This window comes from Medicago truncatula, chromosome 8 (genome assembly GCF_003473485.1).
Source record: "Medicago truncatula cultivar Jemalong A17 chromosome 8, MtrunA17r5.0-ANR, whole genome shotgun sequence".
Taxonomy (NCBI): domain Eukaryota; kingdom Viridiplantae; phylum Streptophyta; class Magnoliopsida; order Fabales; family Fabaceae; genus Medicago; species Medicago truncatula.
Window position 1 is genome coordinate 29212501 of NC_053049.1, and position 16510 is coordinate 29229010.

The window sequence follows — 16510 nt, forward strand, 5'->3', positions numbered from 1 at the left end:
GATATGGAAAAATATGTCAGACTCATTTGATTTTTTCCCAGATGTAATGTTGAAGTTCTTAAATGTAAAGGTGTATGGAATGAAAACTAAAAATGAGTCAAACAATTCTATCTCAATTCAATTGCATATGATCTTATGCAGCAAGATATACTATTTGGAAATACCTAGACAATAGCTTGTTAGGAATTACGTTACTTCCCTAGTAGAACTTCAAACGCCCAGAAATAATTACTTTTCTCATCATGGATTACCACAAGTTAAAGAGATTTCAAACCATAATTGAATTATGTATGTAACCAAATACTGTAACTATACATGTTTGAAATTTCGGTGCTGCTCTTTCAGTACAAGCAACAATCAATCAGGTCGATAAATTTAAAGCAAAACCAATGCTCAATGAATCACCAGTAAATATAACAATTGATGTTACCATGTACAAGAAAAAACTGTCAGTTCATCCACGAACCACACGTCAACCATACTGATGCCATGCAAACCGATTCAGGAGCCCAGAAAGAATCTGATCCACACCAGCAAAGTCGCACTATTCGTCAGGTTAAAGATTAATGCCCAAAAATTTCTGATTCACAGGATCAGAACCCTCGCATAACAAACCAACAATGCTGTATTGGCCTGCCTAAGAAACTGTGCTCTCAAAAGAAACCTGGAATTGGGCAAGATGTTTGGGCTTTTGATTTGTCGAGGTAGCAAGGCCGTCAAGCAACTTTACAACATCGGTGGTGTCATCAAGAAAATATTTTGCCTTGCTGGGCTTCCTACCTACAGTGCAAGCAAAAATCTCGGGAGCTGATGGTAACGATGGGCACGAGACTGTACTCAAAATGCTTTCAAACATGTCTTCATCAGACCTATCATCTCCAATGCACATCACGAAATCTGGTGGATTACCGGCATTAACCATATTCAAGAGAACCTTCTCAGCTACCAAACCTTTGGTTACTCCCTGTAAAGAGAAAATTCATGGCATCAATTAAAACAATTCAAGCTTACGAGTTTCACTTAACATATATAGAGGAAGATGCAGTGAAGGAATTTGAAAAACTCTACCTGTGGCTTAACTTCAACAATATGTTGGCCTCTTTTAACAATTGCTGGTTCATTAGCAAGAACACTTTCCAAGTGGTCCAGCAATTCTTTGGCTTGGCAGGAGCCAAAATCAGGGTCTGCATCTTGATGATGCCACACCAAAGCACTTTCCTTGACTTCAATATTAGATCCATCAGTTGCTTCTGTATACGACTGCATGACCGGCAGCACCACCTGTTTCCAATCAAGATCCGCAAACAAATGACTTGTTTCCCATTCAGAGTCGCTATTCCACCTGCAAATAAAAAATATATTAGTATTATATTTTTTTCTATTTTCTTTTGGTGGGGAGAGGAGGAAGAAACAAAGGAGACATACCTTAAAAAGTAACCATGTTCAGCTGCAAGTCCCAGCAGTTTGCATGATGTAAACCATTCATTCAGAGAATCTCTTGCCCTTCCACTAACAATGAACACAATATTTTTGGTATCATTACACAGAGAATTAAGCACAGATACGACTTCAGGGCTGGGGGTTTTATTAATATAAGATTGTGGTACAAGAGTGCCATCATAATCAAGAAAGATGGCCCTTCTACTCGTTCTTTTGTATGCTGATACAATATGGTCAATGGACAGCTTCCTAAAACCATGAGAAAGTGAAATAACTCTGAACCCCAAGCCCAGACCAATTCCCCAGCACCTTTTAGTGTAATGATCTTTGCAGGCTCTCTCCAAATCCTGCATAAAACTGCGTGCCCAATATGCCACATCATGAGTACTAACATATCGATAGTGTTTCTCATGGCGCAACTTCTTCTCGGAAACCCCCATATTGAGGGCTAAATTCATAGCATCGGCAACTGCATCTATATCCCAGGGATTGACCCTGATGGCCCCACTCAGAGAAGGTGAGCAACCAATGAACTCAGACACAACAAGCATGCTTGTGCGAGGAGAATCACTTTGCCTGCCCACAGCTTCATCCAGCTTTGCAGTTCCCTGTCTGCAGACAATATATTTGTATGGGACTAGGTTCATTCCATCCCTTACAGCATTGACAATGCAACAGTCTGCTAGAGCATAATAAGCACTCTTCTCGAAACGAGGAACAGAGCGGTCAATGATAATGACTGGCTGATAATGTTTTGAACCATAAATGTCATTGATCCTCTTGGCAATTAAATATGCTTCTTTCTTTGCTTCCTGAACATCCTTCCCTGAACCCCTCGCAGGATTTATAATTTGAACTAGGACAACTTCACCCTGCAAATTTGGGTTCTGCTGTAGCAGCTGTTCCACAGCTAGAAATTTCAGATTGATACCCTTAAAAATATCCATGTCGTCCACACCAAGAATAACTTTCTTATCCTTAAACTCTTCCTGAATCTCTTTTAGCTTAGAGGATGTAGAAGGAAGATTTAATACAGAATCAAGCCTACCCATGTGAATTCCTACCGGCAAAATTTTGATAAATATAGTGCGGCCAAAGTAATCAAGTCCTATATGTCCGCGCTTAGATTCATAGTCCAGACCTAGCATTCTACTGCAGCAAGAAAGAAAGTGACGTGCGTAATCGAATGTATGAAAACCAATTAAATCCGAATTCAACAATCCTTTGAGAATTTCATCCCTTACTGGCAAAGTCCGGTAAATTTCAGATGACGGGAAAGGACTGTGAAGAAAAAACCCAAGTTTAACTCGATGAAATCGTTTCCTTAAGAAAGTAGGCAAAATCATCAAGTGGTAGTCATGAACCCAAACAAAATCATCATCGGGATCAATCACTTCCATGACTTTGTCTGCAAATATTTTGTTTGCAGAAACATAAGCCTGCCAAAGCACTCGGTCAAAGCGATCACCATGATCTGAGCATATGGGTAGCATATAATGGAAGAGAGGCCAGAGCTGCTGCTTACAAAAACCAAGATAGAACTTTTTCTGCAGGTCATGGGGTAGAAAGGTGGCCACGCAATTAAAGTCATCCAATAATCTCTGAGCAATTTCATCCTGCTCACTAGCATCTATCTCAACCTTGAGGGAACCCACATAGATTACCTCAGTATCAGAAGAAAACCCATCTTTTAATTGTAATAGAATTGAATCCTCATCCCAACTGAAACACCATTTAGCAGTATCAATATCTCTTTTAGCCTGCAGCGGCAACATGTTTGCCACAATGATTTTCCGCTCCCGACATCCAGAAGAGCTAACATCTGATTCACCGTCAAGGTCAGAAATAATCCCAGGAACAGTCATAACCCTTGGAAGACTTCTTGGGGTGTGAGGAATATCAAGCAAGTCTCCACCAGCTAAGTCTAAAAGATTAGCATACGATCTTGATGTCATGACTTGTCAACGTTGCTTCTTCAACAATCTTCTTTCTATCAATTCATACAAATAAATAAACAGATTAACACAACATTTACAACAAGCATCCTACGAATAATATATCATGGGACTCCACGTAAAAATTTAACATACTACATCTTATATGGTATCAACAAATACATGCATGGATATGCTTTATATAAACCTTGTGATAACTCATTCATTTCAGGTATATTCACTAGCTTGGTTCTCATATTGTTGGCTAATCAAACTAATTACCAAAATGTTATCAGTGCAAATATAATAAACAACGCAATTCAGATGGAGAACTGTCGAACAAATAGCACCAGGATGTGATGATAGATGAAAGATGCATGATATGGATAAGTGACGACAGGTCAACTAGGAATACTAACTCTTAAGACGCGTGGATTTATCTCGAGAAAGAATTTAGATAACATTAACTGTGCTCATTATCATTGCTGACAACTAGACAAAATTGGTGCACATTGTACAAACAATTATCAAGCATTTATTTCTTTATAGGCTTCCAAAATTAAACAAAGTAACTTTACTTGGAATCAGCAAAAATAAGGCAAAAAAGAAAACCAAAAAGTGAACCACTAACAACACTTAATCATATACGTGTCAATGATATAATTTTTTCAACTAGATGAAGACAAATCATGTAAAAAGTAAAACACTTACAGCAACACTTTGTATCATTTTGGTAGAAAGTAAAACACTACACATGAAATGTAAAACACTTACAGCAACACTTTGTATCATTTTTTGGTAAAAAGTAAAACACAATACCAAATGAATATCATGTGAATATCATGTAAAAGGAAGACCTATTTAATATTAACACTAAACATGAAAACAAAAATTCAAAATTCACAAAAAAATTTACATCTTACTAGTGGTGGACCATGTATGCAGGGAAATGGTAATCTTGTTCACGACATTTTGCTTCGATCTAAATTGTTTATCCGAAAACACAAACCAACTAATGCATTCACTTTGAACATGATAGATAATGTGATTTACTCTAAACTACTATTACAGACAGATTCTAATTCCAACACATAACAGTTGTCAAACAGCAAAGCAAGTATAATTCCCAGCAAGAAGGATGTAAAAAATCTTTCAAGATCCAAATTCATGTGCCATCATTTTCCAAATTTATAATAACATGTACAAAACCACAGAAAAAGAAACCCTTTATTCAAATACAAACAAATATGATATAATCACCACATCCAAAAAAAACACATAATGGTCCAAAAATTTCAATCCAAGTACATTTATGAATTATACCCTACCACCTTTTTCTTCTGAAAAAAACCCATCAAATCAACCCCAACAAAAACTTATCTAAACAAAAATCAAATTATAATTTTCCCAATTTCAATTATCTTAACCTATTATTTCCCAACCCAAAATAATTAATAATTTCCACAATTTTTTTTTTCCCACAAAGTGTAAACTTATGGGAATCATCAAAAACAGTACAAAAATAATCTTATAACAAAATAAATAAAATTAATCAAAAAATATAGTAAATAAAATTATTGGGTTTGGAACTGTTAGATCCAAACACGATTAAAAAATCAGACAAATTAAACATAATAAGACTTGAATATTCATATTAATGTACATAATACACAAATTGAAGCTATTATTGACATTACGAAACTGATATAGTAAACGACGATATCGTTTAACAATTTGGAAACAAAACTCACACAACACAACTAGTACTCACAGAAAAACGACGCAAAAACGAAACGATCAATAATATTTGATAACAAAATCAAAGAAAAAACGCCAAATAAGTTTAGAAAATGAGTAACAACAACAATTGAATTCAAAAAACGGATCAGAAACGAAAAATCTTCAGCAGTGAAAAGTGGTGAGTGAAGAGAGGTATGAGTTTGAACTTACCGGCGAAGGTAACGGCGACGGCGAGATTCCGGTGAGGTGAAACGCGTAGTGAAGAGAGAGAAAGTTTTAGAGAGAGAGAGAGAGAGATTTGAGTTACGGAGAGATTGAAAAGAACAAAATGAGAACGGCAACTGCAAGATTTTTCGTTTTTTATATATTTATATATATATATTTTTGAGGGTCAATGTAGAATAAGCCACTCTTATGGAGAATGGATATAGTTTTAAATTAAATCATATAATATTAATTATTTGGATTGGATTGGATAAAACTTTCATACTTTTTCTAAATTAACAATTATTTATTTACCATGGTTTCTTTTTCTAACCATGGTTTAGTTTTGCTGGTTTTACAATTTTTGTTAATGGTTTTTAAAAAAAATAAAATCGATTGACTAGTCAACTTTGCATGAATTAGAACAACAAAATTGAAGTCGAATAGAGTTAAAAGATCAAGCATAGCAATTTCATATCTTTTAGATCCATGAATGTTGTGTTTATGAAAATTAGTTTCGTCATAAAAAAAAATTTGGCGACGCAGCTTATTGTCCGCTTGCCTTTTTATTTTGTAGATAGTCGAAATGGTAAAGCCATTATAAATTCAAACACACAAGTGGAGGTACTGGGGTTCGAACCCCGATCATGACATCCGACCTAGCAATTTCGACATTTTGCCGCTTGCCTTCTATTCAAAGGTAAATAATTGTTTATATATATATTTGAATAGAATTGAAAATTAATTAAAAAAACGAAATATGAGACATCTCGAAAGGATCTCCAAGACTATATATCAAACACCATCACGTCATCACAAATGAGTTTATCATTTTTGGTCAAATAGTATAGTAATTAGATCATTGATTTTAAATGTAAAAAGATAAAAAGTTCGAGGTTTGAACCCCGACGTCAACGTACCATTGTTCTTTTGACTAATGACTAAAATATATTTACAGACTTTTTTTTATATTGATGTTAGTGTGTTATGTAAAAGTTTAAGTGAGTTGAATTCACCATCAACCAATTCCTTTCTTTCCAAATGAACCTAACTTTCATGGCTTATGATGTTAGTTTTACTATTTGATTTGATTATTTAATTTCTTCTATATGGTTTCCATTTACTGTCGACAAAAAAATATATACTGTTACTATTTTTAGAATGTTATAATTTATTTGGTTTAGTGGTTCCGGTTATTACGTAGGTGATGCGAATATTTTGATTTATTGTCCGTGTACGTTTGATTTACATTAATTTTATTCTCTTTCATGGTTGATTCTTTTATGAGTTTTATTTATTCGTTTCTTATTTTTGTAAAAACATATATTGTTTCCTTTTAAAAATATTTTAATTTATTGGTTGTGTGCGTGTGTTTTACATGAATTAAAAAAAAAAAAAACTGCGTCAAAGTGGCCTGCCCTTTATCCACATCCTTATCATTAGTGTGGTTGAATATTTTATTTCAATCTTACAATTTATCTAGAAAGAAAAGTTTATCGTGAAAATGAGAGAGAGAGAAAAATACAAGTTGAAAATATCATTATTGGTTAGTACCAAAAAAAAAAAAAAAATCCTCAATGGATGATACAGTACTTTTTTTTTTTTTAGGAAATGTGCTTATGGTTTTAAAAAAAATTTGTAGTCGGTGTTCGAACCCTGGACCTTGCATATTTTATGCACTGTCCCTGCCAACCGAGGTAAGCTCACGAGGACTTATATATTTTAATTAATACTAGCATGAGAATATCGAAGTAAATGTTGGGGCTAAATCCCCGTAAGCTTAGCTCAGTTGGTAGATATATTGCATATTATATGCAGGGGCCGCGGTTCGAACGGATACCCCACTTCTCCACGATTAAATTGAGTGAGCTCTAGCCATTATGCTACTGGATCAAAAAAAAAAGTTGGGGCTAATTGATAATGTGGTTTATCTTGTAAAGATATAACTATCTCATTTATTTGTCATCATGTTAAATTCAACTCGAGAGTTTGTAAACTCAGTAGTAAAGAGACGTTTGAAAATTATAATAATGCGACTGAATTCTAAAATGTCATTCCGGTTAGAATGAAAAGCACCATTGGTTGTTTTTGAACCCATAAAATCAACATCATCCATCTGCATGTCTTTTAGCCATTGTAAGGCGTGAAACAAACTCAAAGCTTCCTCCACGTTGATGGGGCATAAAGGAGAAAAACTCGTAGTCTTTGTTACGACAAAAGTTCCCTCATCATCGGGCAAACACATGCCAATACATGTACACTTCAACTCATTCGAAAAAGAGGCGTCAATATTGTTGGAACAAAATGTGTTTCACAATGAACCTTAATGAGTTTTGATGATAACAAGGTATTAAAAATTGTCAATTGGTTATTGCTAATAATTGTTCAAGTGTACAGGACCAAAAGCAAGTCAAGTAATTTCAATAGGTCTTGGAAGAACAATGGAGAGCAAAGGAATTCGAAGCATCTGAAGAAAACTGCGTCTGAAGCTAAAGTGCTTCTGAAGCTGAAGTGCCTCTGAAGTAATGACGTCATCAGAAGCAGAAGCTCATCAGAAGCAAGGTTTTCATCAGAAGCGAAATCATCACCAGAAGCTACAATTGATCCATAAGTTTAAACTGAAGATTCAAAGTAGCTGTTTAACATTTCAACCTTGTCTAAGAAGAACGAAGAATTGAAAGGGAGACATCAACGGTCATTTGGAGAAAACTAAGTACTTGTCCTTCGTTAACAGAGTTGACAAAGTACAAGTGTACAACCACTACCTCCACTACTCTGTTTTTGTCCACGCTACAAGACAAGAAAAACAGCCATGCCTGCAGAAATGTTCCTTCAAGATGGAAATGAATTTGAAGCTAATTCTTCAAAGGACTACATCCAAATCAGACAAAGGATTACTGGTGGATGATCAAAGGAACTCAACGACTCCTTAGACGTGCTAATCATCTCAACGTCTCTTTCACGCCTCTATATAAAGGAGTGAAGACTTTAAGAATGAAGATAGAGATATACAAGTTAAAAAAGCGCCAAAACTCTGTTAATTTGATTCTACAAAGCACACTGAATTTCTGCACTGATTTGATATATCTTAGAAATTCAAAAGTCTAGAGTCTGTATCGTATTGTATTGTGAACACCACTGATTGTATATCAAGTGTTCAAGTCAAACTTATTTCATTGTATTTTTGTTTGATCAGAAGACTCTTGCTTAGTGCTTGAGCATTGGAAGACTCTTGCCTGTGTGCTTGAGCATTTTGAGAAGTCTCATACTTAGAGAGTATTGAGCATTTGTAATCTTTGTGATTATAGTGAAATCTCCTTGGAAGTGCAAGGGGGACTGGACTACTTCCGTGTTGTGGAAGGAACCAGGATAACTGCTTGTGTCTTATTCTTCTTTTCTCTGCTTTGATCTTTTCCGCTGCATATCTGATTCTGATCATTACATCAGAAGCATTTCCAAACTGCTTCTGAAGTACTATCAGAAGAAGTATTTATTGAGAGAAAAAGAAAACACAATTCAACCCCCTCTTCTTGTGTTTTTCTCACCTTCAAATATTGCACTTGGTTCTGTCATATTGTTGTCACTTGCCTCCAATTGCTGCAACCAAGTGGCATCATTGTGTGTTACTTGTTGTTGGTTGTTCATACTTCGTGGAGTATTTTCGATTTGCCAATCTTCTATAAGATGGCGTACTCTGCCAACAAAATTACCATTAAAAGTTTCATGATTTTGTTATAGAGAACTAAAATTATCATTAAAAGTTTATAGAAACTAAACCTAATAACTCATGATTTTGTATGAACTAAAAACATATTTAATCCAAAAAAATTGGTTAAATTGCATTTTTGGTCTCTTAACTATTTAGGTAGTATCGCTTTGGTCCCTTTTTTAAAATTTAATTTATTTTGGTCCCTTACCTTCTCTCTGTTACACATTTTGGTCCTTTCCGTTAGTTTTAATTCAAAAACGTTAGGCTTTCTTCATTTTCTTCTGGAATTTTTCTGGGATTCTTGTTGTTGAAGGTTGATGGAGATGATATGAAGATGAAAAAGAGGAGAAAAAGATGAAGAAACTCAAACGTTTTTGAATTAAAACTAACGGAAATGACCAAAATGTGTATCGAAGAGAAGTTAAAGGACCACAATAAATCGAATTTTAATTAAAGGACCAAATCAATACTATCTAAATAGTTAAGGGATCGAAAATGTAATTTAGTCCAAAAAAAATATAAATAAATTTCTTTCAAAATAAGTAAATGTATTGTAGTTCCGTATGTTGTTTAATTTTTGTTAGGGACCATATGTTAGTTTCATGACCTACCATGACCGACTAAAAAATTCGATCCTATTGATTTTTATAGTTAGAATTCCTAATTTCTTATTGTTGAACAAACACAACAGCCATATATTGTTCTATGCTTTTCAACAACCCCTTCTGATATTGATATAGGTATTTATTTCCACAAAAAAACGTGTTGCTCTTTCCAATTGATTAGAGAAAAATAAATATTTTTTCGCAGATCAACGTCTACCTACCAAACCCTTAACTTTATTTGTTTTTGTTTTGAAGGAAACCCTTAAACTATTATCCTTCTTAATTTTTTAAATATAAAATCAAGTTAAGAGAAGAAAGGACTCCTAGTATATGCTCCTCATGATATACTATAGGGTCAAATGGCCCTTGAAGATAACAACATTAATATTCTATCAGAAAGAGAAAGAGAGAGAGAAAATACCAAGACCAACTCTATAACGAGAACGAAGTTTTTTTTATATAGGAACCTTAAAAGGTTTTTAGCATATATTTAGGATTAAAAACTAAGTTATTTAAAAAAAATTAGTGAAAGAAGAAAGTATTATAAAGAAAAAGAGATAATTTATAGGACTCGTTTTGAGTTCTTTAAGAACGCATCCATTGTGTCGATTACCTTACACAGCAACTTCGGTAATTTAAGTTCGACACTCTAACACCCTGAAAATACAAATGAGTGCACCCATTGAAATAACATATGCGACTTAAAAATATACGTGATTACTTAAAAACATATGTGAATTGTGAGGATCTATTTAAACAAACCCAATGTGTCACACTATATAGTACATTGTTGAGTATTAACATAGAATCCCTAAAACTATAAACATGTTACTAGGATTGTCACCTTCACTTAGGCTTGAATTTCTCAAACTGGCCAAACTTATTATTTATCTAAAGCTTTAACTTCATCAAGCTTATTTTCAACCCAACCGACAATCCATGATAAGATCTTGGAAATTTGTTTAATCTAATAGTTTTGAAATATGGTCTACCATATAACTCGTATAAAATGAACCATCCTCGTTCCTAGAGGATAAATATTACTACCATTTAAGACTATACACCATTATTTTATTCAATATATATGTACAAGTTTTGTCCCTCCTATATATCTACCTTATCTTTCCTTCAAAAAAAATATATATATATATATATATATATATCTACCTTATCTTGTTTAAATAATTTTCTAATTTTGGTCAAATTCATCAACGTGCTTGTAGTCCTTCTTCCACCAGCCTCCTTTTAAATTTATTAATCGGTTTAGAAATATATATCCTTTGTCTGCCAAAAGCATGCGTGTCGTGCGTGTATACATTTTTTTTAGAGGTTATACTCACAAATATAAATAGAGGAGTCGATCCAGAAGTCCTAGCTCAACTGGTAAAATGCCGAAATTGTTAGGCCGGATGTCATGACCGGGGTTCGAACCCCGGTACCTCCACTTGTGTGTGTGAATTTATAATGGCTTTACCATTTCGTCTATCTACCAAGAAAAAAAAGAAAAAAATAGAGGAGCCGATGTTCAAACCCTAATCACATTGTTCGGCCAAATAATTTCCATATTTTTTTTACCATTTGAGCTATGATTGTGGACTTGTTAGTATGCTTTTTATTTTCACTAAATGAATATTAAAGATTCATTGTTTTATTTATTTCTACAAAATTATTATTTTTTTTTATTGATATATGTTTCATAGTCACTAAAGATTCATTTCCACTAAATGAAATGTATGATAGTCTTTTCATTCATTTCTCTTATTCTTATAATTTTTTGTGATTTTTTTTATAGAGGCACTACTCTTTTGATTCGCCCAGGGCATCTAAATTTAAAAGGCCGGCCTCTAAGTGCACTTGTTAAGTTTTAAAAAAAAATGAAAACAAGTGGATAATTTTCATATAAAAAAAAGTTGATTTTTAATGTTTCAATATGTTGAATACACATATTTCAGGATAAAATTTCTACTTTAAACTTCTTAGCAAGACAATTAGCGTAGGAAGTTATGAGCTTGAGAGGAGGATCAACGGAGGGAGTTTAGTGATCTATTGAATTCTATATTGTTTTGCAGGATGATGTAAATAATAGGTGGCTGTGGAGTTTACATACTTAAAAAAAATATACAGTCAATGGTGCTTACAATTTATCAACAAACCAACAACAGACTACAAATGATAATAATGATTTTCTGGCCTTGTGGTTCTCCTTTGAAAGTTAACATTTTTGTGTGATGTCTTCTTCGAAAGTGTCTTCTAACAAAAGACAATTTAAGCAAGAGGGTGGTGATTCCGGCAACTGCTAAATCTTGTTTAGGAAATTGCAGCAATCTGGAGGATGCGACTCATCTTTTTCTTCATTTCAACAATGTCCATCATGGATCACTATTATGACTGGTTAGACTTAGTCATGTACCTCCTTACAATATCTCATAACATCTTATACAATTTTGTGTCTTGGGAGGATTCTCGAAATCCAAACGAGTTTTTTCCATTTAATCTGGTTTTCTACTATTTAGATTAGTTGGAAAGAATGAAATGCCAGAATCTTCCTAATAGAGAGGATTTCATTCACCGCCTGCTTGACAAAGTTAAGGCGCATTCTTATAGGATGACTAAAGGCGAAACACATCAACTTTGCTTCTGGTTACAACATGTGTTGGCTCAATCCTCTTCCATACTTGTAATTATAACTTTTTCTTAGCTTTGTTTTTGGTGTTTTAACCGGTATTTGATGTAATTTACTTTTCTCTTTGCTTCTCTCTTGTATTCCTTGTGTGGGAGAAGTAAACTTAGTTGGTAATAAAATTTTATTTTAGTTTCTTAAAAAAGAAAAAAGACACTTGTTAGTATTTCTCTATTTTTTTTTTAGAATTTAAAAAAAAAAATATTTAATCAAAAAAATATTTTTGACTTTAAAATGAAAGCTATTAATGTTACCTTTTTTCAAAATCCATTCTTTTTTATTTCAAAAACAAGGAGATAAATAACACATGAACTAGTTAATCTTTTTTTAAATGATTTTTATGGATAGTAAAAATAAAAAATTCATATTTTTTTAAATCTCTAAATAAAATCTTTTTTTTTTTAACATTGTCATTCAAGTAAAACTTAAATAGGTCTTTCGTCCCTGTAAATATAGATCAGATCATTTGAATTTTCGTCCCTGAAATTACTAATCCTTTCAATATGTCCCTGCAAATATTAATCATTTGACGTTTGGTCCTAATTACATCTGATTAGGAACTTCAGGGACGAAATTCAAATGACCTATATTTGCAAGGATGAAAGACCTATTTAAGCAAACCACCTCGCCCAATCATCACTTGGCACATGGACACCACATCGCTAATGACAGCCCACCTCAGCAAAAAAAACTTAATTAGAACCAAAAGTCAAATGATTAATATTTGTAGGGGGCAGATTGCAAGGATTAGTAACTTCATGGACGAAAATTCAAATGACCTATATTTGCAGGGACGAAAGACATATTTAAGCTTTCAAGTAATTATAAATTACTACCTTCGTTCCTTTTTAATTGTCACTTTTTGACATTTTACACAAACCAAGACAATCAATAAGTGTTACTACTTTTGATACAATTGTTTTTACTTTTACTATAATAGCCTTATTAATTTAATATTTCATTTCATATGTTTCTTTCTCCGCAATAAATATCTAAGGGTAATATTGGTAAAACAACATTTAATGTTGCATTGAACTTTAAAAGTGAGAGTTAAATAGAAATAATTTTTTTTTCAAAAATAACAATTAAAAATGAACGGAGCGAGTAATTAACAAAGTTTGACATGATTATTGATTAGTGAAAAAGGGTGAAAAGGAAAGAAGAATGTGAAAATGAGAATGGGATGGATAAAATAATGAGACATGAGGCATGCATGAGCTGGTAGCAAGTAAAATGACAGCAAGATACGCGTTATTGCAAAAGCTCTTGAAACGAGGAATGAGGTACATATTTGAGTCGTGGGGCATGCGATGCTGACTCATCTCCACTTGTACCAAAATATAGATAAGATTTTACTACGAGGGTAAATTTTAAGTATCTTCACTTGAAGTTTGCTTAAATATAGTACATTTTTAGACTTATTAATTAAATATAAATATAAATACATTTATTTATCTATAATAAGTATATATTGAGAGTCTTGGCAACATACTATTTTCTAATTCTATTATATCTCTTTTTTTTAGAAGAGAAAAAAAATAACAATAAGTATTGGATTAGTAGAGGTATTTAGACGATCATTCACATTGAGTCTATAACAACCACATAAATAGGGTACACACCATATTTTTACTCATAACCTTAAGGCATTAAGATATATTTACTCAAAATATTAACACATTCGATTTATGAATTTTCTGATTTATAAAATGTTCAACCTCGACTTTTTCAGGCAATGTGTCTCTCCAATCACATTTGCACTTATACCGTTGTTGTCGGAAGCACCAATGGGATACACCGCATGAGCAACATTTCCCATGAAGAATTTTGACATAAAAAATTGGTTGAACCCTTGTCGAACCTCGGTTCTGATACCATTGTTGGGTAACTAGGGGAGTCCAAGGAGTCATCCATATTAAGCTCACTGCAACTAGAGCTATCAAAGATGGGCCGGGCTCATGGGCCGGGCCAGACCTAAAAAACTAACCAAAAAATGCACTCAGGCTTTTTCGGCCCAAGCCCATTTGGGACATACAAAAGTTGGGTCGGGCCGGGCTGGCCCACCGGACTTTGGGCCGGCCCATTATCCCATATTTCATTTTATTTTTGTTAAAAAACAACATATTTTTTTAAAAAAAATATCAACTAATTTAAAATTTATTAACAAAAAAATATTTAAATAAATAAATTTAATAAATATGGATGAATTTAGCTTACAATTTTAAAATTTTAAAGTTTATAAATTATTAATTTGATTTAATTGAAAGAATAATCTAGAGTTTAATTATTATTTAATGTTAATGTAAAAATTATTTATATTTTTATGTCCATCCAATCATATTTTAGCAAAAAAATAATGGTGAGTAACTAATACATAAGAAAATACATAAAAAAAAAGTGAATAAATTTTAAAAATAAAACATAAACGGGCCAGGCCGGGCTGGCCCATGGCCCACCCGGGCCGGGCTCTAGAATTCACGGCCCAATCATAAATGGGCCAGGGCGGGCGGGCCCATTTCTATAGTCGGGCCTGGGCTGGGCCGGGCCGGCCTATTTGACACCTCTAACTGTAATACACAAATAAGAAATAGACACCACATCTTTACCTAAAATCTTTTGACATCAAATTTACGAGTCTCCTCGCTTGTAAAATGTTCATCCACTTTTTCAAACAATATGAGACTTTTAACCCACATCTTTACCTAAAATATTGAATTACAAAAATTATTTTATCAACAACTGGAAAACAAAAACTAGAAATATTTGTTTTTATTTACATATCATATATAAGTAAAAAATTGATGTTAATAGATAAAAATAAAATAAAAGAAGCTAATCACATGTATTATATACTTATTGTACTAATATGTGAAAAAAACTATTATTGAATATTTTTATGCATTTACACACTGCATTTGAAGAATAAAAGTTGTTTTTATTTTTCATGAACTGCTAAATAATAATCTTTTTTTCACTTTCATTTCACTCTTCCATATTTTCTTCATTAAATAAACAAAGTGTAAAGAAAGTAGAAGTTAAATTGGCCTGTTTATTTTTCCCAAAGATTAAAAATAACTTTTTAAAAGACTAAATGAGTTTTAAGATTTTTCTCCATAACTAAAATAGGTCTAAATTTTAAATATAAAATGGAGGGAGAATAATAACTCGAAAGTGGTGTAAATAATGTCAAGTAGAAAAATAAACAATTAAAATTACATTGGAAACAAAAGAGTGACACTAACTCACCCCACAATCCTCCAACAAACTTTGGGTTGATCTTCTATCCCATCTATATGTAGCCGGTCCTAATATCCTTCATGATAATGATCAAGCGAGTGGGTCTCATACTTGGTCTTCCATAATTCGTGCAAAAATACCCTTAAGGACGATTATTCTTAGCGTGTTAGTTCCGACTCCTCCTCGTTTTGGTTCAGCCCTTGGAGCGCCCTCGGGTACTTAGGTACCGGGTCCCCTACATAGATATTAATGATTTGCATTTCATTGTGAAAGATGTGCTCTCCACTGATGAACCTCAACCATGGTTCTCTAATCTCAACTCCCTTATCCGGCTATTGATTTCATCAATAACATGCACATAAAGTTCAATGATTTGTTGAGGACACTTTTATCTGGTCAAACAACAAGAATGACACCTACATTACTAAGAGTGGATACAACTGGCTACTCTCTCGTTCAGATCAGGTTAATGTCATCAATCCCTTACCCTCTTGCTCTTGGATAAGGAAGTTAAAATTCCCAGAGAAGTTTAAATTCATTTTTTGGTTGGCATGTCACAATACTGCTCCTACCCTTTCCTTGCTCCACCATAGAAACTTAGACCCCTCCTCAATTTGTTCTCGTTGTGGAATCCAAGAAGAAACCTTTCTTCATTGTGTTAAGGATTGCAACTATTATAAATCCATTTGTCAGCATCTCAGATTCATTAACCAAGAAGTTTTCTCTATCATGTCAGTTCGTGATTGGCTTAGAGAGGGGACTTTGGGATCGAAGGCTACCATTTTCTCAGAAGGTATTTGGTGGGCATGGAGGCACCGAAATATGATGTGTTGAACAGTGAAACCTGGTCTCTCCAACTTCTCTCTTTCAACATCCATAGTATGGTTGCGACTATCGAATCTAGCTTCTACTCTAATGATATTGTTGTTTTAGCTGACCGCTATGTCAAATGGAATAATAA

At 33.5% G+C, this 16510-nt stretch overlaps 1 protein-coding gene across 1 annotated transcript; it reads right to left on the reverse strand.

The window, feature by feature from the left end:
* Window positions 1-257: 257 nt before the first annotated feature.
* On the reverse strand, window positions 258-5481 carry LOC25501287 (probable alpha,alpha-trehalose-phosphate synthase [UDP-forming] 9). Its single transcript, XM_024773859.2, has 4 exons — window positions 5325-5481; window positions 1426-3430; window positions 1069-1342; window positions 258-964 (listed from the first exon to the last, which is right to left on the reverse strand). Exons 2-4 carry the CDS (start codon window positions 3393-3395, stop codon window positions 638-640), a joined length of 2571 nt encoding a protein of 856 aa, XP_024629627.1. The 5' UTR covers window positions 3396-3430; window positions 5325-5481; the 3' UTR covers window positions 258-637.
* Between the last annotated feature and the right edge of the window lie 11029 nt (window positions 5482-16510).